We start from the raw sequence: 27,048 nt of genomic DNA on the forward strand, positions 1-27,048 counted from the left end.
CCAGGGACCCAGGTTCGAAACTGCCCTCAGGCGATTGTCTGTGTGGACATTCTCCTAGTTTCTGCGTGGGTTTCGTCTGGGTGCTGCGGTTTCCTCCCACGGTTCAAAGATACGCAGGTTAGGGTGGTTTGGCCATGCTAAATTGCCCATAGTGTTCAGTGAGGTGTAGCCTAGGTGGACTCTAGGAGGATGGGTCTGGGTGGGATACTCCAAGGATCGATGTGGGCTTGTTGGGCCGAAGGACCTGTAGGGAGTCTATGATTTTATTTCGTGAATAGAAACGATTTCCTTTTGAATGTTCCTGTTGAATCTATGCCAATTGCAATTCTTGCAGTGTTCTAGATCATAACAACTCAAGGCATTTAAAAAAAACGTCAGCTTCCCTCTGGTTCTTTTGCCTAGTAGGCTTCATCTCTATGCTTCAGTAACTGAATCTCCAGCCAGTGAGAGCAGTTGCTGCTTTGACAGACCTAGTGCTAAGTACAGTGCCCCTGAACCAGAGGCTGTTCAGAAACAAGGTTCAGTGCAGGACCTTCCTCAACTCATTGCCCACTGTGCTGCCAAAGGGTAGCTGAACTGTCAGAGCCACCTTTTTGCTTAGAAGGTCAGTAGAAAGATTTGCAAGTTAGGTGGACTGACCACGGTAAATTGCCCATAGTGTCTCGGGATGCGCAGGCTAGGGAGATTAAGCATGGGAAAAGCAGGCTTATAGGAATGTGGTGGGTCTGGGTTGGGATGCTCTTTGGAGGGCCTGTGTCAACTTAAGGGACTGAAGGGCTTGCTTCCACACTGTACGGATTCTGTGATCTGATTTCTTCCACAATCCAATGAGCCAGATGAGAACGAGAAATGGAGAAGGGAGAGAATAGGAAAGCTTGATCTCCATCCCTAGCTGCCAACAAGCAAATTGCAATGGATCCCCAAACTCTCCCTGCATACTAGTTTCAAGAAAGGGCAGCAAAGTAACCCAGAAGGTCTAAGCAAAATACTGCAGATGCTGGAAATCTGAAACAAATGCAGAAACTGCTGGAAAACCTTAACAGATGGTGTGGCACGGTGGCTCAGTGGTTAGCACTGCTGCCTCACAACACCAGGGACCAGGGTTCAATTCCACCCTTGGGCAACTGCCTGTGTGGAGTTTGCACATTCTCCCTGTGTCTGCATGGGTTTCCTCCCACTGTCCAAAGACAGGTTAGGTGGATTGGCCATGCTAAATTGCCCGTAGTGTTCGGAGATGTTTGGGTTAGACATGCAGAATGAGTCTGGGTGGAATGCTCTTTGTAGGGGTCATGTGGACTTGTCGTGCTGAATGGCCTATGTAGGGATTCTATAAAATGTTTGCTGATGCCTAGAGGAATTAATGGACGTGTACATCAAGATCCTTTTATTCCTCAGTGCTCTCTAGGGACCTGCCATTCATTGCGTATATCCTTCCTTTATCAGACCTCCCAAAATGCATCACCTCATATCTATCAGGATTAAATCCCACCTGCCATTGCTCTTTCCAGTTTTCCAGCTCATCAATATCAGCCTGTAGCCTGAGACCAACCTCCTCACTATATCTATATCCAAATCATTAATGAACACAGCAAACAGCAAGGGTCCCAGAACGGATCCCTGTGATACACTGCTGGTCGTAGCTCCCAATCACAAAAGAAAACCCTCCACCATCACCCTTTGCCTCCTATTTGTAAGTCAATTTTGGATTCAGTTTGCCAGCTTGGCCTTGGATCCCATGGGCTCTTACCTTTTGGCCAGCCTTCTGTGTGGGACCTTGTCAAAGGCAGTACCAAAGTCTGTTTAAACCATTTCAACAGCACAGGATGCACAGATACGCCCATTACACACCCACATGCACATGAACATCGAATCCAACTCAGCGGTGGCAGCTCAGTTTCTTATTATTAATATCCCCTTTGTAACTTCCTGAAGCCTGGCTCCTCCGATTCAATCTCACATGGGTTGACATGGACAACCCCCTTATACCATGTCGAACAATAGTCTATACATAATAACGTAAGGAATAGGAGCAGGCGTAGTCTATCTGGTCCATCAAGCCTGCTCCACATTCAATAAGATCATGTCTGATCTTTTCATGGCCTCTGCTCCACTTACCCGCCCACTCACCATAATCCTTAATTCCTTTACTGTTCGAAAATCTATCTATCTTTGACTTAAGAACATTCAATGAGGAAGCCTCAACTGCTTCACTGGGCAGGGCTTTCCACAGATTCACACAACCCTTTGGATGAAGATGTCCTTCTCAACTCAAAAGATAATAAGAACTGCCAATGCTGGAGTCAGAGATAACAGTGTGGAGCTGGAGGAACACAGCAGGCCAGGCAGCATCAGAGGAGCAGGAAAGTTGCTGTTTTGGGCCGGGACCCTTCTTTAGTTCCTCCTCAACTCAGCTCTGAATCTGCTTCCCCTTATTTTGAGGCTATGCCCCCTCATTCTAGTATTCTAGCTTGAGCAGTAGTATTCACCTGTTCCTTGGGCCCCAAATCTACCCTACAACCAAAGTCTGAAAATAGTTTACTTGCTTGCTACCATGATGTTATGGATTGGATCTTGCTGCGCGCAAGCGGGTGACTGCATCCACAAAACTTCAAGGCAGAATGACTTAGTCAGCTGTGGGGATGTAAGCTCTCTGGTTGTCCCTGCATCCTTTCATGTTGGAAAAAGAGGCAACACTTTCCTCCTGTGCCCTTCCTCCCCTCTTTAGGCTGGTACTCCTCGTGGTGCTCTTGTCCCAATATCTACGGAGCTGCTATGTCCCTGTTTTCAGTTGGAAGAGATCCAAAGGCTTTGTCGTCGAGACCTACTTCCCGCTTTTCAGGATATTTTCGGTACGTATTGTGGGTTTCCCATTTGGGATCATTGGGTTTTCAAGTAAAAGGGTGTTTGTGATGATTCCCAGATATAATGGCTGTTCCATATGGGAACAGGCCTCAGAGATTCAACTCCTCAAACCTACTCCACCATTTCATGAGATATACTTGATCTGCTCTCTTTGCTACTTTTGGGATATTTGCATGACTGGTAAAGGCCAGCATTTGTTGCCCCATCCCTCATTGCCCTTGATCCCAGTTGCTTCCTCACCCATTCCAGAAGGGCAGTTAACCCTTATTGAATGTTTGTGTAGGATTGAGTGGCTGAATGGCCTCCTGCTAGCCTTAATTCTAATGCTCATCTCTAATGGTCTGCTCTTCATAAGAGGGTTGGTGGGAATTTGAGGAAAATCCTTTCACCCGAAGGTTGGTGCAGGACTGGCACTGCCTGGGAGGGTGGCTGAGGCAGGAAACCTCATAACCTTTAAAAAATACTGGATGAGTCCTGGAAGTGTCAGAGAAATCATGGCTATGTGCCCAGTACTGGTAGAGTTATGCACTTGGTTGTACAGACTTGATGGGCTGAACCATATGGGTCCCTTCTAAACTGTACACTTCAATGATTGGGTGGATCTTTGGCATTAATTTCCATTTATTCATTCATGGGATGTGGCTGTCCCTGGCTGTACCAACACTGATTATCCATCTCCCATTGTGTAGAGGGCAGTTTGTATGGTTGACCAGGCCAGATAATGATGGTGTTATGGACTGTTAATTCCAGACTTCTAAATATTGCATTCAAATTCCACCATCTGCTATGATGATCCTAGAACCCTGCAGTGTGGAAGCAGGCCATTCAGCCCATCAAGTCCACACCGACCCTCCAAAGAACCTCCCAATCACACACATCCCATCTTTCCGCTTGCAAATCCACCTGTTCTGGACTCTGCAGGACAACTTCCCATGGCCAGTCCATCTGTGGGAGGAAGCTGGAGCACCCGGAGGAAACAGACGCAGACATGGGGAGGAAGAGCAAACTCCGCACAGACCATCGCCTGAGGATGGAATCAGACCCGGGTCCCTGGTGCTGTGAGGCATCAGTGCTAACCACTGAGCCACCTTTGGGATTCAAAACCAGAACATTGCTTTGGTCTGCTGGATTAATAGTTTAATAATAATTCCACTGGACCATTGGGAGACTTATGGTTAGAAGACGATATATGATGGTACTCAGTGGGAATGGGTAGAGTGTGTTAAGGCAGAGAATTGGCCATGATCTTATTGAACAATGGCCACCTCCTACTCCTGCTTCTGGTGTGACTAACGCATTGTTTCTAATCCCCAAGCTTCTGCTGCCCATCTTATTCGTGTGGATTTTGTGTGGTCTCCTCCAGGAAGGAAATATTCTGAATCCTTACCATCCAGGAGCTCCTCGAGGGATTCTTCGAAGCAATGGAACAGCCCTGGTGTTGTGGTTCAACATGCCAATCCCAGGTAAAGAAACGCCAATTTAGAAAAACCCGAAAGAACAGCGGATACTGTAAATCAGAAGCAAAAACAGAAATTGCTGCCACCCGGGTGGATGGAGTTGTTATGAAGGCGTACAGTGTGTTAGCTTTCATTAATAGAGGGATTGAGTTCAAGAGCCGTGAAGTTATGGTCCAGCTATACAAAACCTTGGTTCAGCCACATCTGGAGTATTGTGTCGCGTTCTGGTCACCTCAGTACAGGAAAGATGTGGAAGCATTGGAAAAGGTGCAGAGGAGATTTACCAGGACGTTGCCCAGAATGGAGGGAAGGTCTTATGAGGAAAGGTTGAGAGAGCTAGGGCTTTTCTCTTTAGAATGATGAGGGATGAGGGGTGACTTGATAGAGATGTACAAAATGATCAGAGGTATAGGTAGAGTGGACAGCCAGAGACTTTTTCCTATGGTGGAGGTAGCTATTACGAGGAGGCATAGTTTTAAAGTGAGTAGAGGTAGATACGGGGGAGACGTTAGACAAACGTGTGGGTAACCATCAGCCTGGGAGAATGAATAGATATTAATGGTGACTGTTAATGGCTAATTTGGGTTGTGTGTAATAACAGACTGTATGATACCAAAGCCTTGTATGTGAGGGTGAGGTAAGGACACGGGACGAGGTGCCTCAAGCCCTAAAAAAAACATCAAATTGCATGGGATAACAAGATGTAGGGCTGAGTGAACACAGCAGGCCAAGCAGCATCAGAAGAGCAGGAAAGCTGACATTTTGGGCCTACATCAGCCTTCCTGCTCCTCTGATGCTGCTTGGCCTGCTGTGTTAATCCAATTGTACAGCTTGTTATCTCAGATTCTCCTGCATCTGCAGTTTCTACTATCTCAGAATCAAACAGCATGATTGGTCCTGGAGAGAGTAACAGGAGTGTGGGGCTGCGGTAGTGGTGTTGGGTGGGGATGCTGGCACTCAGGGAATCTTCCTGCTCACTCTACCAGCTGGACAAAATTTCATCCCACAGGAAAGAGTACTAGCATAACTGGAAAGGTGATAGCCTAGTGGTGTTATCAGTTGGCTATTAATCTAGAATCCCTGGTAGACCTGGGTTTGAATCCCACCCCAGGTGATGGTGGGATTTGAGTTGACCTTTTTTTTAAAAGTCTGGAATTAAGAGTCTTATAAACATAAATCCGTTGTCTGGTAGCATCTGTGAAGGAGCAAACAGAGTTAAGGTTCTGAGGAATGATCACTGGACCCGAAACATTAACTCTGTTTTCTCCTTCACTGATGCTGCCAGACCTGCTGAGCTTTTCCAGCGACTTTGTTTTTGTTCCTGATTTACAGCATCTACAGTTCTTTTGGTTTTTATAAATCCATCGTCAATTGTTGGGGAGAAAAAACATTTGGTTCACTAATGTCATTTAGGGAAGGAAACTGCCATCCTTACCTCGTGTGGCCGACATGTGACTCTTAACTTCCCTCTGGAATGGGCAATAAATTTTGTCCTAGCCAGAGATGCCCTCATCATGTGAATGAAGAAAATAAATGATGATTTTTCTACAGCTGTAATACTATATTCTGCGTTCTGTTCTACTATCCTGATGTACATTATTTAAAGTATGATTTATCTAGTTAGCACACAAAACAATAATTTTCACTGTATCTTGGTACCTGGCTATAATAAATCAAATCTTCAAATCAAATAATCCATAAATATCCACTCCCTCCAGCCCCAACTCTCAGTAGCAGCAGTGTGTACTATCTACAAGATGCACTGCAGAAATTAACCAAAGACCCTTATGTAGCACCTCTCAAAAGGACCACTTCCATCTAGAAGGACAAGTTGCATTAAATACTTGGGAACACTATAACCTTCAAGTACCCCTTCAAGCCACTGGCCATCCTGACTTGGAAACATATCACCGTTCCTTCAGTGTCATTGGGTCAAAATCCTGGGATTCCTTCCCTAATGGCACTGTGTGTCAACCTACAGCAGTTCAAGAAGGCAGGTCATCACTGCCATCCCAAGGGCAACTAGGGATGGGCAATGTCCCCAAATGCCCTGTGCAAATAAAGACAAACAATCCAATACATTTGCCGATTGTTTTATCACAACACATGAAATATTTCCAATTACCCTGGGATATTTCATGGAAGCACAATTTGCTTCCTCAAGAGTTTTTTCATTGAATCTTGACCTGAACTAGTTATAGAAGTTGACAGGTCCCTGATGCGGTCCAAATGTAGATTTCAGTCGTATCAGTTTCTGAATTCCAGGTAGTATGACCCTAGATCGAGAGGTCCATATGGGGCACTCTGTGTGTGAAACAATCCAGCTGATATTAAGACCCTAGTGGAGATGGTCCTCCATCAGCTGAACGCGATTGTGAAAATGAATTTCCATCTCTCTTCCCATTCAGGGAATCCTGCACTGCTAGAGGTGAAGTCTTTCAGATGACCGACCCTGAGGTAAACATGGAAGATCACATGTTTCTGTTTGAAGTGGGCCTGGGCATTACTCCCCATTGTCTACGAGACATTAGCTATACATGAAGCATCCCTAAGCCAAAAAAAATCAGAATGGCTTGTCATCACTGCATACAGGATCCTGGTATAGAGAGCGTTCTGCATGTCATTAGAATGTAAGAATTTAAGAACTAGGAGCAGGAGTAAGCTATTCAGCCCCTCGAGACTGCTCCATCATTTCAGCGTCAACTCACTTTCCTGCTCAGTTTCTGTAACTCTTTTACTCATTACTAATGAAAATATCTATCTAGATCTAAACTTACTGTATCCCTGTGTCTCCTGCACTATGGGGTAGAGGTTTAGAGACAAATGGGCCAAATGCAGGCAAATGGGACTAGTTCAGTTTAGGAAACACTGTTGTGGCTATAACGAGGTCAGCTAGGTGGAACTCACAGAGCATGAGGTCCCTGATTGGGGCTATGAACCTGGTCCAATCAGGGATCCCTGCCTGACAGATATAAACAGGAGTGTCAGGGGTTCTGCACACTGAGAGCTGGGTCAATATCATGTACTATACACGTATAAATAAAGTGACTTGATGACTGGCACTGGCCTTTCCGGAAGTACTTCGGCTGGCACGGATGGGCTGGGCCGAAGGATCTGTTTCTGTGCAGTTTGTCTCAATAACTCTTTCGAAGACATAATTTCTGCCCACCTGCCTTTTCACTCTGCCAGCCCTATTGCTAATCCTATGGCCACTTACGGCAGTGGCCACCCCTCAAAGAAAGCCCTTCATTGGCTGTGGAGCAGGTGGGGAGGCCTTGACATTGTAAAAGGTGTTTCGAGCAATGTTAACTTTCTAATTCTTCACCCAGGTGAGTGGGGTGCCCCTACAATCAACGTTCGGTCAATGTACATTGGAGTCGTCATGGCACTGGGCACCAGTATCGGGTCCCTGGGGTCCTACATGATGTGTGCAAAAGTGATAGGCTGCCAGCATCCCCCTTCAGATGCTGCTAACCGAGGGATTTTCCTGGAGGGAGTGGGAAGCTGCATTGGCGCACTCTTGGGAGGAATCACCACGACATCTTCCAGTGTTCCCAGTGTCGGAGCATTGGCACTCACCCAGGTAAGAGGGTCGGTCTCATTTCTCCGTGTGACTGTAGGCATGCACTATCCCCAGTCCCTAAAGCCCCTTCGTCATCGCCTCACACCGCACTGAAAAAGCCCATTGGTCATTCGGCTGCACTAACTCCGTTAAAAACCAAAAGAACTGCGAATGCTGAAAATCAGGAACAAAAACAGAAGTTGCTGGTAAAGCTCAGCAGGCCTGCCAGCTTCTGTGAAGGGAAAATTTCAGAGTTAGTGTTTCGGTCCAGTGATCCCTCCCTCAGAACCTGAAATGTTAACTCTGTTTTTTTTCTTCACAGATGCTGCCGGACCTGCTGAGCTTTTCCAGAGACTTCTGTTTTTGTGCATTAACTCCATTGTCCCAACGGCAGGGGTGCCCAGAACCAGGGAGTCACAGGCTAAGAGTATGGGGCAAACAGGTTAGGATTCAGGTGAGGAGAAATTTCTTCACTCACAGAGTGGTGAGCTTTTCAAATTCTCTATCTCAGAATGCAGTCGAGGCCAATACACTGTATGATTTCAAAAAGCCTTTGGGGATAGCACTTCGGGCTAAAGGGATCAAGGGACATGGAGGGGAAAGTGAGAATAGGGTTGTGATAGCACTAAAGGGGGCTCAGAGGAGATTCATCCAGATGTTGCCTGGGATGGAACATTTTCAGCAATGATAAACTCAGAGAGTTTTCTTTGAGAAAGTTGAGAGGTGACCACTCTGTGGTATATAATATTGTGAGGGGTAGGGACTGGGTGGATTGAAAGTAAACATTGTCTTTCATTGAAAGGTCAATAATGAGGAAGCATAATTTTAAAGTGAAAGTTTAGAGGTAGTTTGAGGGAAAGAATTTTTACCTAGAACATAGAACATTACAGCGCATTACAGGCCCTTCCCCCCTTGATGTTGTGCTGAAACTAGAGGGTGGTAGGGATCTGGAATGGACTGCCTGCATGAGTAGTTGATGCGGGAAATCTCAGAACCTTTAAAATGTGCTTGGATAAGTGGAAATGTCATTCTTGGAAATGCCATATCATGCAAAACTATGGGCCTAGTGCCAGAATGTGGGGTTGGTGTAGATTTAGTGTATTTGGTTGTACAGACATGATGGGCCAAAGGATCTCCTCTGCACTGTGTGATTCTATGAATCCCCTGTGATGCCATCATGTCACGAGTCTCGCCCTCTTGCCTTCAGTTGTCTGGTTCCTGACCTCTGACCTTCTCTCTGCAACCTCTCTACCTCTGGATTGGAGACCACTCTTATTGGCTGAGCTGCTGCAAAATGTGTTACAAAGGGATGTAAATACTCGGCATTTTTCGAATTCATTCATGGCATGTGGGCATCGCTGGCTAGACCAGTATTTATTGCCTATCTCTAATTGCCCGGAAAGCAGTCAAGAGTCCACATTTTGCTGTGGGTCTGGAGTCACATGTAGGCCAGACCAGGTAAGGATAGCAGATTTCTTTCCCTGAAGGACATTAGTGAAGCAGATAGATTTTTACAACAATTGACAGTGGTTACATGATCACCATGAAACCAGCTTTTTTAATACCACATTTTTAAACGTGCTTTTTTTAAATCTGGGAAGGGTAAAACGGATGTTAATTTTGGGAGGGTGTTGATTTCCTTTCTTGTACGTTTGGTGACCTTGCCTGGGCCCTAACCTCAGGAATTTGCTCCCTCAGCCTCTTCCCCTCCTCTTCCTCCTCCTTGACAATGCTCTTTAAAGCGTAACCCTTTGACCTTGCCCCTCACCCTCTCCTCATGTTTCCTTAATGTTGGATCGGGTCAAACTCGTTCATTATGATCCCACAAACAGCCTCAGTAGGTTATTTTTTAATTACTATGTTAAAGGTAATGCAACAGTTTGTTTCAAGCCTGGTCAGTCTGTGATAGAAGTTGCGCACCTCAGGCAATTAATATGGAACCTGTTAAATTTGAGTTAAAAAAACTTTGAGTGAAGTTAGGATTTCTCAGCTTGATGGCCTTGAACAATGCCATAACAGTCAGGGCTATGGGCCTGTGATAGGGTTAGGGTTAGGGTTAGGATTGGGGCCTAGTGCAGTAAAGTGGCGACAAGCACAGATAATAGCGTGGGTTTGGTGTTACAGACTCACATCGCTGAAGGGCCTCATCTGCGCTGGTTAGATCACTTTTGGAATACTGCTTTCAGTTCTGGTCTACAGGAAAGATGTTGTTAAAATTGGAAGAGTGCAGAAAAGATTTACAAGGACGTTGCCAGGGTTGGACGGTTTGAGCTAAAGGGGAGACTGAATAGGCTGGAGCTGTTTTCTCTGGAGTTTCGGAGGTTGAAGGGTGACTTTATTGAAGTTTATAAAATCTTGAGGGGCATGGATAAAGTAAATAGTCAAGGTCTTTTTCTGAGGATATCCCCAGAATGTCAAACTGAATGACATAGGTTTAAGGTGAGAGGGAATGATGTAAAAGTGCCCTAAGGGGCAACATTTTCACACAGAGGGTGGTGCGTGTATGGAATGACCTGCCAGAGGAAGTGGTGGAGGTTGGTATAATTACAACATTAAAGGCACCTAAAGGATTCCTGAATTGGAAGGGTTTAGAGGGATATGGACCAAATGCTGGCGAATGGGACGAGATTAATTTAGGATAGCTGGTCGGCATGGACGAGCTGGACTGAAGGGTCTGTTTCTCTGCTGTGCATCCTATTCTAGGATGAAGTGGGGCTTAAACGAGAGTCTGAGTGAGGTCTTATTTCAGGCTGTTGCATATACAAATAGGTGAGGTGGGGGTGGGGTCCTGGTGCAGAGGTTTGGGTAAAGAGTTTGGAGACTAAGTAGGATCATTAGGTTGGCAGAAGGCCGTTAGCAGAGGTGGCGGCATTGTTGTAATTTCACGGAGCGATCAATCCAGTATTCTCAGGCTAATGTTCTGAGGAATAACGTTCTGAATCATTCCTGAAGAAATCAGGCTGGACACAAAGTTTAACTTGGTTTCTTTCTTCATAGATGCTTCCAGAACTTCTGAGTTTCTGCAGCGTCCCTGTTATTGTTCTGGAGGTTGACTCGCACAGTGGCAGATGGTGACATTTGAATTCCATTGAGACATAAAACTAGAATAGAAACTTGGCCTCATAGCAGACCTTGTAACCATTTTTGTAAAAGCCCACCTTGTTCACATTTCTGAAGAAAGGTCAAGGCTCGAAACATCAGCTTTCCTGCTCCTCTGATGCTGCTGGGCCTGCTGTGTTGATTCAGCTTACGCCTTGTTATCTCTTATTCACTAACGTCCTTTTACTCCCCCTTTATTCTTTATGGGATGAGGGCATCACTGACCAGGCCAGCATTTATTGCCCATCCCTAATTGCCCAGAAGGCAGTTCAGAGTCAACGACATTGCTGTGGATCTGGAGTCACATGTAGGCCAGGCCAGGTAAGGATGACAATTTCCTTCCCTTAAGGACATTAGTGAACCAGATGGGTTTTTCCTCAACAATCAACAATGAATTCATGGTCATCATCAGATTCATAACTACAGATACAAGCCAAAAGAACTGCGAATGCTGTAAATCAGGAACAAAAACAAAGTTGCTGGAAAAGCTCAGCAGGTCTGGCAGCGTCTGTGGAGGAGAAAGCAGTGTTAACATTTTGGGTCCAGTGACCCTTCCTCAGAACAGTTCTGAGCTTTTCCAGCAACTTTGTCTTAACTACAGATATTTATTGAATTCAAATTCCACCATCTGCCCAGGTCCCCAGAACGTTACCTGGGTCTTTGGACTAACAGCCCAGTGATAATACCACTAGGCCATCACCTCACCCTTAAGAGAAGGGAATCTACCATAATTACCTGGTCAGGCCTACATGCGATTCCAGACCCACAGCGATGTGGTTGATTCAGGGCAATTATTAATGGGCAATAAATGCAGGTCCAGCCAAAGACGCCCATGTCCTGTGGATGAATAAAACAAAAACCTTGTGACAAAAGAGTAGGATGTCGGACGTGGCAGGGATGACTGTAGAAACTTCTATTCTACAGTGCCTACAATGTGGTGCTTCAATGTCGCAGGTTACTTCACAGGAATGATCAACACTCAGAAAGCCAGGCAAAAAGAGAAGAGGCTTTAGGGCAGGCTTTTTCAAAGATGTTGATTGTGAGGAGTGCCTGAGAGACAGAGAGGCAAAGTGATTTAAGGGGAAAAAGTAGGTGTTGAGGCAGCTGAAGCAACAGCACCTAGGGGTGAGAGGGAGGGAAGATGTTCAAATTAATGTAGGACAGGGTTGTGGAGCCAAGGGAGATTAACAGGGATTGGTAAAATGAGACCAAGCAGGAATATTTAAGTGCCAATGAGGCTCTCAGGAAGAACTGAGGTGTGTGAATCGCTAGTAGGCCTATTTTCACTAGACTATTAATCGAGAGACCTAGGGAATGCTCTGGGGATTTGAGTTTGAATTCCGCCACAGCAGTTGTTGGAATTTGAATTTAATAAATATCTGGAAATAATGGTGACTATTGTCGATTATCAGGAAAAACCCCATCTGGTTCAGTAATGTCCTTTAGGGAAGGAAACTGCCCTCCTTACCTGGTCTGGTCTACATGTGACTCCAGGCCCACAGCAATGCGGTTGACTCTTAACTACCCCCCCTACCTTAACTAGGGATTGGCAGTGAGTGCTGGTCTAGCCAGAGATTCCCGGATCTGGTGAATGAGTAAAAAAAAAACCCTCCAATTCACATCCTTATTACTGCCATATACCAGAAGGTGGAAAACCAGGAGCATGAGGCTAGCACAGAGACAGGTATCAGGGAGGAGCTAAATATGTAATAGCCTCAAACTGTAAAGGAAAGATCTAGAGCATGATAGAGGAATGATCGAGGAATAGCGACCAGGTTTGCAGGAGTCATATGACAACAAACGCTGTATTACTCAGAATCATTAGTCAGTTATAGGGCCAATAACCTATCACACACACAGGTAATGAAATCAAGTGTCAAAGGTGTGCAGAGCCAATTCTACACTGCCTGACTCAGGAATGTTAATTGACGGTAATAATTGTTTTCATTGGGACCTTGTCAAGTGATTTAGGAAAACCTGTGACAGTAAATTGACAAGGCTTTGGAAGAAAGCCACGGGACACTGAGTACAATGACAACAGAAACTCTGGGTATTTCTGTGTGAGCACTTTATCAGTGTATCTCCCCTGGAGTTTCGCACAGGTTCTGAAGGTTTCAGGGTGGAATTCCAAATGGGTGACTCTCACGTTCACTATCCATGAATATGAAGTCTTCATTTGTACAGCAGTGTGGGAGGGAGTGTAACCTCACTTGGCCGAATGGCCTGCTTTCACACCGTAACATTCTGTGACATGTTGTCCTCTTGTGGAAAGGGATCAGAAGGAAGATTTGAGTTGGTATTGGGCCTCACACATCAGTCCGTTTGGAAGTGTAGTCACTGTTGTAACACCAGGCAGAAAACATCCAAATGAGATTAGTTTCTCTCCAGAGTGGAAACAGGCCCTTCGGCCCAACAAGCCCACATTGCCCCTTGGAGCATCCCACCCAGACCCATCTCCCTATAACCCATACACCCCTGAACACTACGGGCAATTTAGCATGGCCGATCTACCTAGCCTGCACATCTTTGGGCTGTGGGCGGAAACCGGAGCACCCAGAGGAAACCCAGGCAGACACAGGGAGAATGTGCAAACTCCACACAGACAGTCGCCCGAGGCTGGAATTGAACCTGGGTCCCAGGCACTGTGAGGCTGCAGTGCCGCCCTAAATTGTACATTTTAATCTCCCACAACAGCAATAAATGAACAGATATGCACCTCTTCTAGCAACGTTTGTTGAGCATAAATATTGGTCACGAGAACTCATCTATTCATCTTCAAAGTATTTAAGGAAAACGTCATTTCAATGGAGGCAGCTCAGACCGCACATGAGGTTGGTCCCTGGTTTAGAGGGATTGTTTTATGAGCAAAGGCTGAACAGGTTGGGAGTCTACTCACTGAAGCTTAGAAAAGTGATGTGTGATCTTATTGAAACGTATCAGATTCTGAAGGGACTTGAGAGGGTAAAGGTTGAGAGGATGCTTCCACCTCCTGGGAGGGTCTAGGACCAGGGAGCATAGCCTCAGAATAAAGAGGTGGCAATTTCAGACTGAGATGAGAAGGACTCTCTTCTCTCAGAGGGGTGTGCGACTTTAGAGCTCTTTGTCACAGAGAGCTGTGTAGGCTGAGTCCTTGTGTATGTTTAAGGCTGAGGTAGATTCTTGATCAGTCGGGGGATCAAGGGTTATGGTGAAAGAGCAGGAAAGTGGACCTGAAGAATGTTAGATCAGCCATGATCGTAATGATTGGCGGAACAGGCCAGAGGGGCTGAATGGCCTACTCCTGTTCCTATCTGTTATGGTCTTATCGTGCCTGGGATCCTTTCCAACCACCTGAGGAAACAGTCAGGACTTCAGCTCAATGTTTCAGCTGGAAAACAACATCTGTGACAGGGTGGATGTTGAAAAGAGCTTATGCTTTTCAGAGGAGAACATGGGGGCACCATTTATAAACAAGTTGTCTACGATTAAGATGGACAATGTTTTTCTCTCAGAGGGTCAGGAGTGCATCAAGCTCTCTACAAGCCGTTCGGGTGAGGGTCATTAAATAGCTTTAAGATGGAGGTAGATGGATTCTTCAAAATGAGAAATTGCTGGAGAAGCTCAGCAGGTCCAGCAGCATCAGTGGACAGAAAGCAGAGTTAACATTTTCTGCCCAGTGGCCCTTCTTGAAGCTTTAGCTCTGCTTTCTCTCTACAGAGATCTGCTGAGGTTCTCCAGCAATTTCTGATTTTGTTTTGGATTTCTGGCATCCGTAGTCCTTTGTTTTATTTTATAGTGGACGGATTACGACAGACAGGGATCTCTCAAAGGGTGTCAAGGGCAGCAGAAAGGTGGAGTTGAAGCCATTATTAAATCAGCTATGATTTTATTATATAGTGGGGTCAGCGTGAGGCGGCTGAATGCCCTACTCCTACTTTTAAATTAAACATTTCTCTGCGTATTTGCACTCCCTCAGTGTTGCACTCTGAGTGTTAGTAGTGACTATGAGTTCAATTTGCAGGGATGGTGCTTGATCCCAACACTTTCTGGATGAGAGGGTGCTACCCTGGATGCTACCTTGAACCATGACTGAGAAAGCCTCACAAGGAGGGAAGCAGATTCCCCTTTGAGAAAGAGGATCAAAAAATAAACAGGTTCAGAATTGAAGCAGGAGGCACCCAGTGAAAACAGCAATACTTCCTTGACAGAACGCAGGAGCTATCTCTGTGCTGGGAAGACACAACAGGGCGAGACTGAAGGCATCTCTGCAAGATTTTGTTTTGTAATATTGCAACTGTTCCCTCTCCACTGAAATCTCAGTCAGGCTGCAGTTCGATGAGTAACACTCCTTCTCTCTTGGGCTGAGTCTATACATTGTGAGTTCACTTGTGTGCATACTCTAGTCTGACAGCTCCAATGCAGTGCTGGTGGAATGCTACACTGTCACACATGCATGAGGCATTAAACCAAGGCTGGCTGTACCTTCTAGGCTGTGTAGGATTCCATAGCTCTACTCCAAGAAGTAGTAAGGGAGTTTTCTCTGATGTCCAACAGCCAACCCTCAACCTACATCACTGAGAATAGATAACCAGTATCTGCTCATTTGAAGCAAAGCCACCATAATCCCAGAGGGCTGGTTTCTCATTAGTGAGAGATGGCTGGTGCTGGTTTGACCTGCGGGTCACTACACCTCAGGTGAGGGGAGAGGCTGAGAAGGAGATACAGTGATGATAACCTCAGCCAGTGCAGGAATTGAACCTGAGCTGTTGGTGTCACTCTGCATCATAATTAGGGTATCCAGCCAACTGAACTAACCAACCCTCTATGCCAGTGCCAGAAAACATCTCTGGGCATTTGATGCTACGGTATAGCAGACACACTTCCAGCACTACAGTGACCGTACCTCATGGAATAAACCACCTTTGAGAGTAAAGTGCTTTAGGATGTTCTGAGGTCATGAAATGTGCTATGAAGATGTCATTCTTTCTCTCTCTATACACATGTATGTAATTTAATACACTGCTTTCTAATCACATGAGTAGGTAGCTCAGTATGTGGTGGTGACAAATGAGAAATCATTTTACCCTAATTAACTTTGATTCTATTTTCAAATCAATAAATTCAATCACCCAGCCAAGTTGTTCTAGTCAGAGGAGCCTCACACAATTTTAAAATTTTCAATTGTTATGTTCAACGCTGTCCATGTCCTCTCCCTCCCTCACTCTCCTGTCAGGATAGGTACACAGATGGGATTGGTATGAAGGCATAAATACCAGATGTGGCCAAAAGGGGCTAGTTTAATTGTGAAAACTGGACAGCATTAGACACGTTTGGCCAAAGGGCCTGTTTCCATGTAGTAAACATTTATGACTCTTTGACCTTTTGTAGCCACATGTTCTCAGTGTTCCACCAGTTCTGGCCCACCTCCATAAGACCATAAGACATAGGAGTGGAAGTAAGGCCATTCGGCCCATCACGTCCACTCCGCCATTTAAATCATGGCTGATGGGCATTTCAACACCACTTCCCTGCACTCTCCCCGTAGCCCTTGATTCCTTTTGAGATCAAAAATTTGTCGATCTCTGCCTTGAAGGCATCCGTCTCGGCCTCCACTGCACTCCGCGGCAATGAATTCCACAAGCCATTCCCTACCATTGGCAGCCATGCCTTCAGAGGCCATAATCCTCTGAAACCTTGTCCTTTGACCTTTCCACCAACTCTGGATAGGGCTGTCTTCTCTTTTTAGACCCAACTGATAAAATAGCCCAAGATAATAGAATGTGAGGCTGGATGAACACAGCAGGCCAAGCAGCATCTCAGGAGCACAAAAGCTATAATAAAATAGCCCGTTTGGACCAAACTTGTGGCCAATTGCCCTCACATCTCCAAATGCAACTCAGTGCCAAACTGTGCCTAGGAAATATTCCTGTGTAGGTTTTACTTCACGTTGTATATGATTTCCGGAATCAGGGGCTCGGAGCCTTAAGATATGGAGTAGGCCATTTAGGATTGAGATCGGGAGAAATGTCTGCACCCAGAGAGTGGCGAGCGTATGGAATTTCTGCCACGGAAGTCGGGTGAGGCCAAAACTTTGAATGTTTTCAAGAAGGAGTTGGACATATTTCTTATGGCTAAAGGGACCAAAGGGAATGGAGAGGGAGTGGGAGCACGGTACTGAGCCGGAAGGTCTGCCGTGATCATTCTGAATGGCAGAGCAGACACAAAGGGTGAATAATCTAATCCTGCTCCTATTTCTGCTTCTTATTTCTTTCTATCTGAATTTTTGGGACCAGCACCTATGTTGATGCCCAATACCACTCCCTTCTCATTTCTGCAGGCTGAATCCCGGCATTCCATCCAGATTGCAGCTGTGCTTTGTATCCTGCTCGGAATGTCAACCAAGCTGATGTACCTCCTGGCGACCATTCCAGCTGCTGTTCATGGTGAGTTCCATTCCTGCCTTTTGGAGGCAGCGTTGCGACTGGTATGGGGCTGTGTGGCCAAGGGACTGGGGGTTCATGCAGAATGGTGACCATCAGATAAAACTTTCCCAGGCTGAATTCCCAAAATTCCCACCGGCCAGGTATTGAACCCTCCAAGCACAGTGAAGGAGCACTCAATGACACAAGCCAATGCTGACCAATAATAATAAAAATAATACTTCGTCAAGGATGGGGTAATGTTTGTAATGGGCTGTAATCTGGGCGGGGGGGCACATTAAAGTGGTGTGTTATTTCGGGATGTGTGGCTTAGAATTGGGAGTTTGGGGATATGTGTCTTGGGAATTTACTTAATGTTTATTCATGGGATTTAGGCATTACTGGCTACACAAGTAATTATTGACCAGCCCTAACTGGTTGTGAAGATGGTGGTGAGCTGCCTTCTTGAACCATTGTAGCCCATGTGATATATGTTGACACATAACAATGCTAGAAACAGTGTTCCAGTATTGTGACTCAGTGACAGTGAAGGAAGGGCAACATTTTTCCAAGTCAGGATTGTGAGTGGCTAAGAGGGCAGCTTGCAGGCAGTGGTGTTCCCATGTAGCTGCCATCCTTGTCCTTCTAGATGGAAGTGGTCATGGATCTGGAAAGTGTTGTCTAAAGATCTTAGGTAAGTTTCTGCAATGCATCTTGTAGATAGTACACACTGCTGCTACTGAGCATGGGTGGTGGAGGGAGTGGGATGTTTGTGGGTGTGGTGCCAGTCAAGTGGGTTGCTCTGCCCTGGATGGTGTCGAGCTGCTTGAGAGTTGTGGAAGCTGCATCCATCCAAGAAAGTGAAAAGTAACCCATCACACTCCGGACCATCTCTGACACCCGTCTCTCCTTCCTGGGCCTCTCTGTCTCCATCTCTGGCAACCACCTAGAAACTGATAGCCATTTTAAACCTACCGAATCCCACAACTACCTGGAATATTCCTCCTCTCACCCACCTTCCTGTAAAAATTCCATCCCCTATTCCCAATTCCTTTGCCTCCACCGCATCTGCACCCGAGATGAGGCATTCCACTCCCGAACATCCCAGATGTCCTCTTTTTTCAAAAACCGCAACTTCCCCTCCACAGTGATCAAAAATGCCCTTGACCGTGTCTCCTGCATTTCCTGCGACTCATCCCTCACACCTCCTATTCACAATAATAACCAAACAAGAATGCCCCTCTTCCTCATGTACCACCCCACCAAACTCCAAATCCAACGCATCATCCTCTGACAATTCCGCCATCTGCAATTCAATCCCACTACCAAAGCCATTTTTCCCTCCCCACCCTTATGTGCCTTCCGGAGAGACCACTCTCTCCCTGAGTCCTTTGTCTGTTCCACACTCCCCTCCAACCCCACCACACCCGGCACTTTTCCCTGCAACTGAAGCAAGTGCTACATCTTCCCCTATACCTCCCCCTTCATCCCCATCTCAGGCCCTAGGAAGAGTTTTCACATTAAACAGATGTTTACCTGCACATCTGTCAATGTTATATACTGTACCCGCTGTTTCCATGGTGGCCTCCTGTACATTGGGGAAATCAAACTGAGGCTTGGCGACCACTTTGCAAAACACCTACGCTCTGTTCACAACAAACAAATGCACCTCCCAGTCGCGAACCATTTCAATTCCCCCCTCACATTCCTTAGATGTCATGCTTTCCGCATTGCCACAATGACTGCACCCAAAAGATGCAGGAACGGCATCTCATATTCCGCTTGGGAACTCAGCAGCCCACGGGTATCAATGTGGACTTCACAAGCTTCAAAATCTCCCCTTCCTCAACCACATGTCAAAACCAGCCCAGCTAGACCCCACCTCCCTAACCATTCCTCCCACCTCAAGTCCGACCCCCATCCCCTACCCACTAACCTCATCCTGCACCCCTGACCTGTCCGTCCTCCCTGGACTGACCTATCCCCTCCCTAACTCCCAACTGACACTCGCCTTCACTGCCTCTAACCCCGCCTCTTTGACCTGTCTGTCTCCTCTGACCCTATCTTCTCCTTTATCCATCTTCTATCCGCCTCCCCCTGTCTCCCTATTTATTTCAGAATCCCCTTCCCCTCCCCCATTTCTGAAGAAGGATCCTGACCCAAAACGTCAAGTTTCCCTGCTCCTCTGATGCTGCTTGGCTCGCTGTGTTCATCCAGCTTCACACCGTGTTAACTCACACTCCAGACTTATGCCTTGTAGATAGTGGACAGGCTTTGGGGATACAAGGTTCCTAACCTCAGACTTGCTCTTTTAGCCGCAGAGGTTATTTGGCGAGTCTAGTTCCTGTTTCTGGTCGACGGTAACCATTAGGATGTTGTTGTCAGGCATTTAGCGATGGCAACACCATTGAACGTCAAGAAGCAATGGCAAGATTGTCACTTGTTGGAGATGGTTATTGACTCTGGTGTAGCATGGGTGTTACTTGCCAATTACCAGCACAAGCCTGGATGTTGCCAAGATCTTGCTGCATATGGGCACAGATTATTTCAGTATCTAAGGTGTTGTGAATTCTGGTGGACATTGTACAATCATCAGCAAACATCCTCATCTCCAACCTTATGATGGAGGGAAGGTAATTGATGAAGACGGTGAAGATGGTTGGGTCTACGATGCTACCTTGAGAAACTCCTGCAAAGATTTCTTGGAGCTAAGATTATTAATTTTCAGCAATTACGACCATCTTCCTACATGCTAGGCATGATTACAACCAGCATCTAGATTGCCCCCAAATCCCATTGACTCCAATTTTGATAAGACTCCTCGATGACACCCTGTGGTGAAGGAGACCTTGAGGGCAATCATCTGCACCTCACCTCTGGAGTTCAGCTCTTTTGGTTGAGTTTGGACCAATGCAGTGATGAGGAAGGAGCTGAGTCATCCTGGATTAGAAACCCAACTGAAGGTCAACAGATTTTTAAAAAAAGTTTGCACTGGAAAAGACTGTTATTTGTTGCTGTTTAATTGCCCTTGAACTGAATGATTTGCCAGTCCACTTCAGCGAACAGTTAAGAGTCAACCACATTGTTGTGGGTCTGGAGTCACATGTAGGCCAGACCAGGTAAGGATGGCAGTTTCCTTCCCTAAAGGACATTAGTGAACCAGATGGGTTTTCGACAATTGACAATGGTTACATGGTCATCATTAGAGCGACTTTTAAATTTAGAGTTTACGAAATTCAAATTTCACTAATTGCCATGATAGCATTCAAACCCTTGTCCTTCACTCCTGGATTACCAACCCAATGGCATTACCACCTTTGTAATGTTTCAAATATTTTACCTAGGGTGTGCTATTGGAGGGTGTTCTTTGTTAGTGTTATATTGGGGCTTTTTATGTTGGACAGTGCTGTATTGAGTCTTATATTCTGGATGTTAGGTAGGGGTGTTCAAACGGGGTGCCATATTAAGGGAGTGTTACATTGACAGGTATTATATTCAGGGGTGTTATTGTTGGGGACTTGTTATATTGAAGGACATAATATTTTCAGTATGTTATTTATAGTGCGTTATATGATAATGTCTTATATTGCTGATGTGCTTATGGAGGGATGTTACATTGGGGTGTTTCTTTGTCAGTTTGGGAGGTGTCATTTGTGAAGAGTTTGTTATATGGCAATGTTATGTGGGAACGTGTTATATTGGGGCATGTTATCTTGGGGAATGTGTTATATTGGCAGTGTGTGATTTGGGGAAGATCGTATGGATGTGTGTAATATTGAGGATGTTTTATATTGTGGTGTAATATTGAGGGAGTGTTATATTGGGGATGTTGTGTACAGGATATATTATGTAGAGGGAGTCATGTTATATTGAGAGCCTATTATTTTGAATTGGTGATGTATTTTTAAGGGGGATTTTATCACCAGCTTGATTTGGAGCTGAGTGTTTGACTCCCTCAGTGCATAACCTGTTCATGTTTTATAGGTGGGGTCCTCAGTGTCACATATACAATGGCGGTGTCTGTCGGTGTTTCATATTTCCAATACACAAACATCGACTCTGGTCGGAATATCTTCATCATCGGATTTACTATGTTCATGGCACTACTCACCCCTCACTGGTTCATCCGCAACCCAGATTACACTGTAACAGGTAAAAAATGCTTGTTAAATCCGTGTGTACACAATGTTATGAGGTTAAACTGATATGGACCTTGTTATGCTCACAGTTAGAGTCGTTCTCAAGGTCAAAGCTGCATTTACAAACTAACCAGACTGGTGCTATTGTCATTGACTTAAATATTTCTCAACATCACAAAGCCTTCAACGCATCCCCATAAATACATTAAATAAAAGCTCAAACCTAAACCTGCCCTGGGCGTTTAATTGGACAGAGGAAGATTTACTCTGCATCTAACCCCATACTATACTTGTCCTCAAGTTGTTTGATGGAGAGTGAGTAGAGGTAGCTCCACTCTGTATCTAACTCTGCGATGTCCCTTTCCTTGGGTTATTTGATGGAACATTGTAGAAGCTCTGTATTTGACCTCTGTATTTACTCTGTATCTAGCCCTATGTTATCCCTGTTCTGAGAGTTTATTGATGCGGGCTGTATCTTTATTTTCAGTTTAAAACCGTAACAGAAACTTTGCAGCCAGATTAAATGGGCAGAGCAAGTTTCATGCTCTCTCTAAGCCCATGCTGCACCCGTTCTGGGAGTGGCTGATGGGGACACAATCTGTACTTTCGGTTTAAAAGAGCAGAAAGAGCTTTACTTTGCATTTAACTCCGTGCTGTATCTGTCCTTGGAATATTTAAGGATAATGTACAGGAAGCTATAATTCCATTCAAAAGAACAGAGGCCTCTTTATTTTCAGTTTACAGCAGCACAGGGATCTTTACTTTCATTTAACAAGAGCGAAGAGTTTCTTGCTTTGTATTTAACCCCATGCTGACCTTGTTCTGGGAGTATTTGATGGGGACAAAGTAGCGGGGGGGCTTTGTATTCAGTTTAAAAGAATAGAAGGAGCTTTACTCTGCACCTAGCCCCACGCTGTCCCTGTCCTGGGAGTGTTTGATGGGGACAGTGTAGGGGAAATTTTACACTGTATCCAACTCTGCATTCTGCCTATCCTGGAAATGTTCTTTTTGAAAGAGTTGAGGATTTCTGCCTCTACACCAAACTGAACAAGTGACTTCCAGACACTCCAGGTGGAACTAATTTCCCTCATGTGCCCTCAGATCCTTCTATCAATCATCTTCTGCCTGTGGCCCTTCGTAATTGACCAGTCCACTAGGGGAAATGGTCATCCCAGCTCCTATACTACAACAAGCAAATGCATTTCTATATCAGTTCATTGGCTGTAAACCATTCTGGGATGTGCTGAGGTAGTGAAAGCACTATATAAATGCAAGGCCTTAATTAAATGTTAAGTCAGTGACAGATCTTCTTATTTCTCCCTGAATGGTTATGCGTAGGTATTAAGAGTGTGGACACCTTTCTTCTGGCCTTGTTTATGATGCCCATCATTCAAGGAGGGATTCTCGCCTTTCTCCTGGACAACACTGTTACAGGTGAACTTGCAAACCAACTTGTTTTTGGGAGGGTGACGGCTCTGGCTAGGCTACAAGACAAGTGCACAGTCGTACATTAAATATGTTATACTCATTCATTGTTCAACAGATGCTACAGGAGGAAAGATATTGAGATCAAAAGAATAGGAGCAGGAATGAGTTACTTGGCTTGATCCACCGTGTGATCTCACTGTGGTCCAAACCCCATTTTAAACCCTGTCCCCTATAACCAAGGGTGCAAACTGGCAAGTCGATTCTGATTGGTTAAGGTGTTGCCATGAAAAAAAGCAGTGAGGAACTATAGGCTCCTTCTGCTCCTGGGTAATTTGAAAAAGGAATAAGGCTTGAACATCCCACTTTTGTTGCAGTGATTGAGTCCCTAAGGATGAATGAATTTCTTCTAACTGGTATAAACGGGCCATATTATGAGCTTGGCTGGTAGTCTTGAATTGGCCTTCAGTTAAACTATTGGCACATTTAGAGTTATTCTACAATGCTGCCCTAAAGTGAAATCTCATCTAGCAGCTGGTGTTTTGTTTGTGGTTTTGCAAAGCGGGCTGGTTGAGTACAGGAATGAGTTGTTTGATTCATTCAGCCAGTTCAGGCTGTCCAGCTAGTATCAAGGCAAAACTGAAAGCTCATAACGTGGTACATTCACAGTCTCTGAAAAGGATGTGGATTCATGTGTAGTGACACATTCTCTGAAGACAAAAGTGAAATAACTCCACAACGACCAGTTCAGCATCAGTGCTTAGAGTGAGGGGAATCTCTGACCCTTCTGTTGATATCCGTCAGCCAGGGCTCCCTGATAAGATCAGATTAACAGCCCCAATCAGGAACGGCATGCTTAATTAGATCCACCTTGCCGACTTCCCAATCAGCATGAAAGGGACATGTTCAAGCTCTCAAATTAGCCACAGGAGCCCAAGATACTCCATAGCTTGGCAATGCCTCCGCCAATCAGAGTTGACATGCCAACCAGTCAGAATCCCTTCCTCCTGGCCCATAAATTATTATGATCATTTGAAATTTGATATTCTTGCATTTCTCCTGATCAGGCCAAGGCGAAAATCTTCAGTAACAGATCTCCAGTTTCAGCAAAGTACCGATGGCATAACATGGGCACAGGAGGAGAGAGCATAATGTTTTCTTTGTGCATTAATTGCTAGAATGAGCTAAATTTGTCTGCATGGCCCTCCATCTGCCACGACCCTCATCAAGCCCTACCAGCTGGCCACCAACCAGCCAGGTTCAGATAGGAAAGGGCTTCCTTGCCCCTTTAACTGTGGTCACGGGGGAGAAAAACTCTGAAATGCGTAAAGGTTCACCTTGCCTCTTGGTTGGTCTCCCTGAAATTCTTGGCCCCGCAGCACAATGATCCTGATGCAATTAGGGCTCTTCGATTTTATTGCTCTCTCACAAACCCCCAAGGCCCTGAATGATTGTTTCAAAAATAAGGGAGAAGGAGAGGTTGTTCTGGTTGTTTGGGAATATGTGTGTGTGAGTGTGTGTGTGTGTGTGAGATTGTGTGTTTGTGTGTGTGTATGTGTGCCCATGTGTGCACGCGTGTGTGTGTGTGTGTGTGTGTGTGTGTGTGTGTGTGTGTGTGTGCACGCGTGTGTGAGTGTGTGTGTGTGTGTGTGCCCATGTGTGCACGCGCGTGTGTGTGAGCGACTATGTAGTGCGATACACACTCAGTTACAGGCTGACTATATGCTGAGGGAAGGGCACTGTAAAACTCTGTGAACCAGAACAATCTTTTATGATTGCTAACAACCTCGTGTTTGTACAAGGTAATAAAAATTTACATTCCTAATTGCATGAGAAAGATCCTCACCCAGCTGACTACTGACTGACCTGAGTCAGCACCAGAGATTTGTGTGGGAACTGGGTGGGAAAGTTATGGAGTGGAGAAAGGTGTGCTTGCTGGGCGAGGAGTGGGGTCTGTAATGTGGGGGTGTCATGAAAATCCTGAATAAGGGAGCAAAAGTCATTTATCTTGTCACATGTGCTGGGAGTTCTACATTCTGGCGTGGCAATGCTCCTTGTACTCACTGCTCAGTATTGGCTCTCCATCTCCTTATGGTTTAATTTTAAGATTCTCATCTTTGCTTTCAACTCCATCCACAACTTTATCTCCTACCCACCTCCCTCCAGCCAGAAAAAACAAAAATAAAAAGAACTATGGATGCTGGAAATCAGAAACAAAGTCAGAAACTAAGCATATCTGGCAGCATAGCATCATAAAGACATACAGCGTGGAAACAGACCCTTCGGCCCAACTCGTCCATGCTGACCAGATATCCTAATTTAATCCAGTCTCATTTGTGAATATTTGACCCATATCCCTCTGAACTCTTCTTATTCATGTGCCCATCCAGGTGCCTTTTAAATGTTGTAATTGTACCAGCCTCCACCACTTCGTCTGGAAGCTCATTCCATACACACACCACTCTCTAAAAAAAAGTTGCCCCTTTAGGTCCCTTTTGAATCTTTGCCCTCTCACCTTAAACCTATGCCCCTCTAGTTTTGGACTCCCCTATCCTGGGGAAAAGGTCTTGGGCAGTTCACCCTATCTGTGCCCCTCATGATGTGATGAACCTCTATAAGGTCACCCCTCAGCCTCTGATGCTCCAGGGGAAAAAAGCCCCAGTCTGTTCAGCCTCACCCTGTAGCTCAAACCCTCCAACCCTGGCAACCCTGATAAGGCATTGGTGGAGAGAAAGCAGAGTCAATGTTTCGGGTCATAAAGTCGTAGACGTCTACAGCACGGAAAAAGGCCATTCAACCCATTGAGGCTGTGCCAGTCAAAAACACCTACCTAATTATTTTAATTCCACAGTCCAGCACTTAACCCATTGCCTTCTATATCTTGGTAGTAGTTGTTAATTGTGACAATGGCCCCATCCTAGCAAACCACATTGCCAAGGCGACCAAATATGTCGAGAGTAGTCACTGGGTCACTTAACTTCAGCAATTTAAAGTGATCAGAGATAATAGAACCCTCTTCAGAACACCTCCGTGCTCCTCTAAAGTCTGGGCCTGTCACACGTCCTCGATACTGTTTCAAAGAGGAGCAGGGATTCTGCCTGACATCCTGACATGTTATATCCATCCATCCACCCCTTTAATGCACGCCGGGTGTAATTTTCACTTGTTCAGCACAAGCAAGGGAGCAGGTAGTTGTACTCAGTGGTATCTGGACAACCGCCCCCAACACTGAAATAACTCGCTCGGTCCCCTGCAAACCAGATATCTGGAAGCTGCCAGGAGCATGGGCAGTTTCCCCAGCCTTTCGCACACTTTGAAAAAGGCATCCCATGTCACCAGGAGCTGCTAGCCAGTCAAAGAGCAGCTTTTGTGCCCTAACGAGGGCTGGTGAAGGCCTACTTCTTGGAAAATCAAGCAGAGTGAAGGAGTGATGTTTATCACCTTGTTGCAGTGATGGGGCTACAAAGTGTGGAGGGATGAAAGGGTTGGAGGCACGGACAGGGGTGACTTACAGTAGCCACGACCCTCACCTGACCCTCTACTTGCTCCCAGATTGAGGCAGGTAGAACTCTTCCATATCCAAGAGGCAGCTTGCCCTGCTTTCTGTCTCTGTTGGGAATTGAGGCACCTTTCTCATCTACCGAGAAGTCAAGAAGGTGATGAATTCGAGCCCTTTGTTGCTATTTATTGACCATTTAAGTACTTCAATCAGCACCAAATTCCAAAAGTCTCCAATAAGCTTTCATCCTGAGAAATTAATCAGTGAATGGCTTCGTACTTTAGCTGGGTCAATTCTCCCAATTATTTCCAAATCTTGACACCTCTTCTACCACCTTCAAGGGGCAGGTTGAAATTTCTGCCCAATAATTATCCTGCCAATAAATTTTTCACCTGTTTTGTGGGGACTTCCTGTGCATAAATTGGCTGGCACTTTTCCAACACTGTATCAGGGCCTATGCTTCATGAGCTGTGCAGCACTTTGAAACATCCTGACAAGGGCTTTAGAAATGCAAAACCTTTCAATAAGGCCATAAGACTTTGGAGCAGAAGTAGGCCATTCAGCCCATTGAGTCAGCTCTGCAATTCACAGACATCATGGCTGACCT

At 45.5% G+C, this 27,048-nt stretch overlaps 1 protein-coding gene across 3 annotated transcripts in view; it reads left to right on the forward strand.

Annotated features, from left to right (window-relative positions):
• The window catches only part of slc23a3 (solute carrier family 23 member 3), an 80,356-nt gene that overhangs the window by 43,452 nt on the left and 9,856 nt on the right, over positions 1-27,048 (forward strand). Inside the window, exons 6-12 of one of the 3 annotated variants that reach the window (XM_059647676.1) lie at positions 2,726-2,849; positions 4,178-4,325; positions 7,649-7,902; positions 8,204-8,335; positions 17,297-17,402; positions 21,363-21,530; positions 22,856-22,951. In XM_059647676.1, the coding sequence (XP_059503659.1) occupies positions 2,726-2,849; positions 4,178-4,325; positions 7,649-7,902; positions 8,204-8,335; positions 17,297-17,402; positions 21,363-21,530; positions 22,856-22,951 (1,028 nt within the window). The remainder of the gene's footprint in view (positions 1-2,725; positions 2,850-4,177; positions 4,326-7,648; positions 7,903-8,203; positions 8,336-17,296; positions 17,403-21,362; positions 21,531-22,855; positions 22,952-27,048) is intronic. The other 2 variants (XM_059647677.1, XM_059647678.1) reach the window with 2 other exon arrangements.

Source organism: Stegostoma tigrinum, chromosome 7, assembly GCF_030684315.1.
Source record: "Stegostoma tigrinum isolate sSteTig4 chromosome 7, sSteTig4.hap1, whole genome shotgun sequence".
Taxonomy (NCBI): Eukaryota; Metazoa; Chordata; class Chondrichthyes; order Orectolobiformes; family Stegostomatidae; genus Stegostoma; species Stegostoma tigrinum.